Raw genomic sequence first — 2,624 nt, 5'->3', positions numbered from 1 at the left:
CTGGAACTAGCTCTTGTAGACTAGGCTGGCCTCGAACTCACAGAGATCCGCCTGCCTCTGCCTCCCGAGTGCTGGGATTAAAGGCGTGTGCCACCACCGCTGGGGGACCATTTTTATTTTATAAGAACAAAATATTTGCAAAAAATTAATTTTCATACTTCCTTACTTAGCTTTTAAAGGTAATGTGTCCCTTCTGGAATTACTGGATACATAACATGAAGAAAATAGTTTTCAAATGTGTTTCTCCTTCTAGACCATCGAATTTACTAATATCCCTAGTGTTTAAAACACCTTACCAAGAGACCTCAGAGTTTCACTTCGGTGTGAGTGATCTAACATTTCGTTTCTGTTTAGCCTTTAACGACTGAGCCATCCTTCCAGGCCGTTAGAGAGAACTTCTGCACGCAGAGTAATTACTTTCTTCAAGAGTCTAGGTTTTGGAACCGAAAGGATTCTTACAAATAATGCACCCCACTTCCTTATAGTAATGAGTGATATGTTTCCAGAGACCGGTTACTCATCACTCACTGAGCCTTTGGTAAAGTTTAGGACATCTGGGTCTCTGTTCATTCAACAGATTATCTCTTTCACAGTTTGGCTATTGAAATTTTGCCTACAATTCACCAGATATGTGAAATATTACATCTTTGAAATTCTGGCAACTTGGGGAAAACAGTGAGGATACCTGTTTCCAAGACTGAATTAAAGAAGTATTAGAACTCTTACCAAATATCTAGGCTTTACCGCTGTGGCTCTTATTAATGTCATGAATCTGTATGTATTAACTTCATATATAAGCCTAATATATAAGCCAAATGCTTGCTTTTCACATTTCTAGACCACGAGCTCCCCACACAAATTGTTGGCAGCGGTAGCTGAAATAGTGCTGTCTCCATTCTGTGTTTGGTCATAAGGAAGCAAATAGTAGTCAGTGCGCTGTTCTAATTCCCTGGATTTTTATAACATGAGTAGTTACATTTTATTTTGAGGATTAGAATAAAATACGTTTTTAATCTTAAGGAATTTGTTCTTAGAATTTAGAGTGTTTAGTTATGATTCAAGTATAGATAATAAAAACTTCAGTATTTTAATTGACACGTGACTAAAAATAGCATTTATGGCTGTATAACTATTGGTTAATTATACTAATTGACTAACTACTAAATATCCCAGGTAAGTGTGAACTAATTAGAAAATAAATATACTATTTGTTAGAAAGAAAAATCAATAAATGTAGACTACATGTTTGGAAAAGAAAGTAAGTAAAAGAAAAGCAATTGGTTAAAAATTGTATATTACATTGCACTTACAGAGCAACCAGTAATCTGTTTTCCAAGTGCCACTTTAAAATATTGCCTTCAGTGGCTCCTTATGCCACACACCCCATTTCATTAGCAGCTTTCCACTTAAACTCTGTTTTATGGTCAGAAATCTATATTAAAAAGTAAATAATTGAAACAGTTATAAATATGGTTATTTTGAATGTACTGTAAATGTCAGTGTAGTGGCATTTCACTTGTATTTTAATAAGTAAAACTTATTAAAATCTGAGGATCAGAAAAGTAAATCAGCCACACTGGCCAGCCTTACAGATCATGCAGCTATACACCTTTAATCCCAGTAGCCACACTAGCTTGCCATAAAAACCAGATGAGAGTGGTGCACACCTTTAATCCCAGCCCTAGAGAGGAATATAAAATGGGAGGAGACAGCACTCAGCTCAGTCTCATTCTGAGATTCCTGGAGGCAGGATCGCCATTTCGGGCTGAGGTCAAGGTAAAAGCCATTGGCTGGCTGCTTTGCTTTTCGGTTCTTCGGGTTAGACCCCAGTTTCTCTTAAGTTTTTATTAATCATGATGAGTTTTTATTAATCATGCTTTATGTCAGTTAACACTGTTAGTGTGGATAGTTACTGAGACTGGATTTTATTTTGTTTTAAATTTTAATCTCTTAATATTGTAATCTTAGATGTATAAATATTTGAATGTTATATTTTTCAGGTGAAAAATGTTTATTTCAAAAATTTTATCCCTTTTATGAATTCACTTGGAATTGTATCATCTAATGGACTTCCAGAGGTAATTTGAAATACAATTCAATTAAAATTAGTATGGTTTGTTTGAGACTTTGGGGAAGGAGGATAATTGCTTAATTGTCAGTTGTTGATTTTCCAAAGTAAATTTAGCTGAGTAGAATTGTAAAGTCAACTTTGTTCTATGGTGAAAAAGTTTTTTGTTTGTTGTTGTTTACTTGTTTTGTTTGGTTTTGTTTATTTGAGGCAGGGTTTCTTTTCTCTGTGTAGTCCTAGCTGTCCTGAAATTCACTCTGTAGACCAGCTGGCCTCAAGTTTATGTAATCCACCAGCCTCTGCCTCTGTCCAGATTGCTGGGATTAAAGGTGTGTGCCACTATGACCCAGCAAGGTTTTTTTAAAAAACATAGGTTCAAAAGTATAAGTAAACATAATTTATCAAAAGGCATAGAATTAGAAAACTAGGCTACCAGTTCTCTATTTGGATTGCAAACTATTTCTTAATTTAAGAATTCATTTAGAGCCTGGCGGTGGTGACGCATGCCTTTAATCCCAGCACTCGGGAGGCAGAGGCAGGCGGATCTCTGTGAGTT

At 35.7% G+C, this 2,624-nt stretch overlaps 1 protein-coding gene across 1 annotated transcript in view; it reads left to right on the top strand.

The window, feature by feature from the left end:
- The window catches only part of Rb1 (RB transcriptional corepressor 1), a 129,375-nt gene that overhangs the window by 46,547 nt on the left and 80,204 nt on the right, over positions 1 to 2,624 (top strand). The window contains exon 9 of the mRNA XM_026783172.1: positions 2,001 to 2,078. Coding sequence (XP_026638973.1) covers positions 2,001 to 2,078 — 78 coding nt within the window. The remainder of the gene's footprint in view (positions 1 to 2,000; positions 2,079 to 2,624) is intronic.

This window comes from Microtus ochrogaster, chromosome 17, assembly GCF_000317375.1.
Source record: "Microtus ochrogaster isolate Prairie Vole_2 chromosome 17, MicOch1.0, whole genome shotgun sequence".
NCBI lineage: Eukaryota > Metazoa > Chordata > Mammalia > Rodentia > Cricetidae > Microtus > Microtus ochrogaster.
The sequence above is the reverse complement of the archived record's forward strand: the minus strand, read 5'-3'. Positions and strand labels throughout refer to the sequence as shown.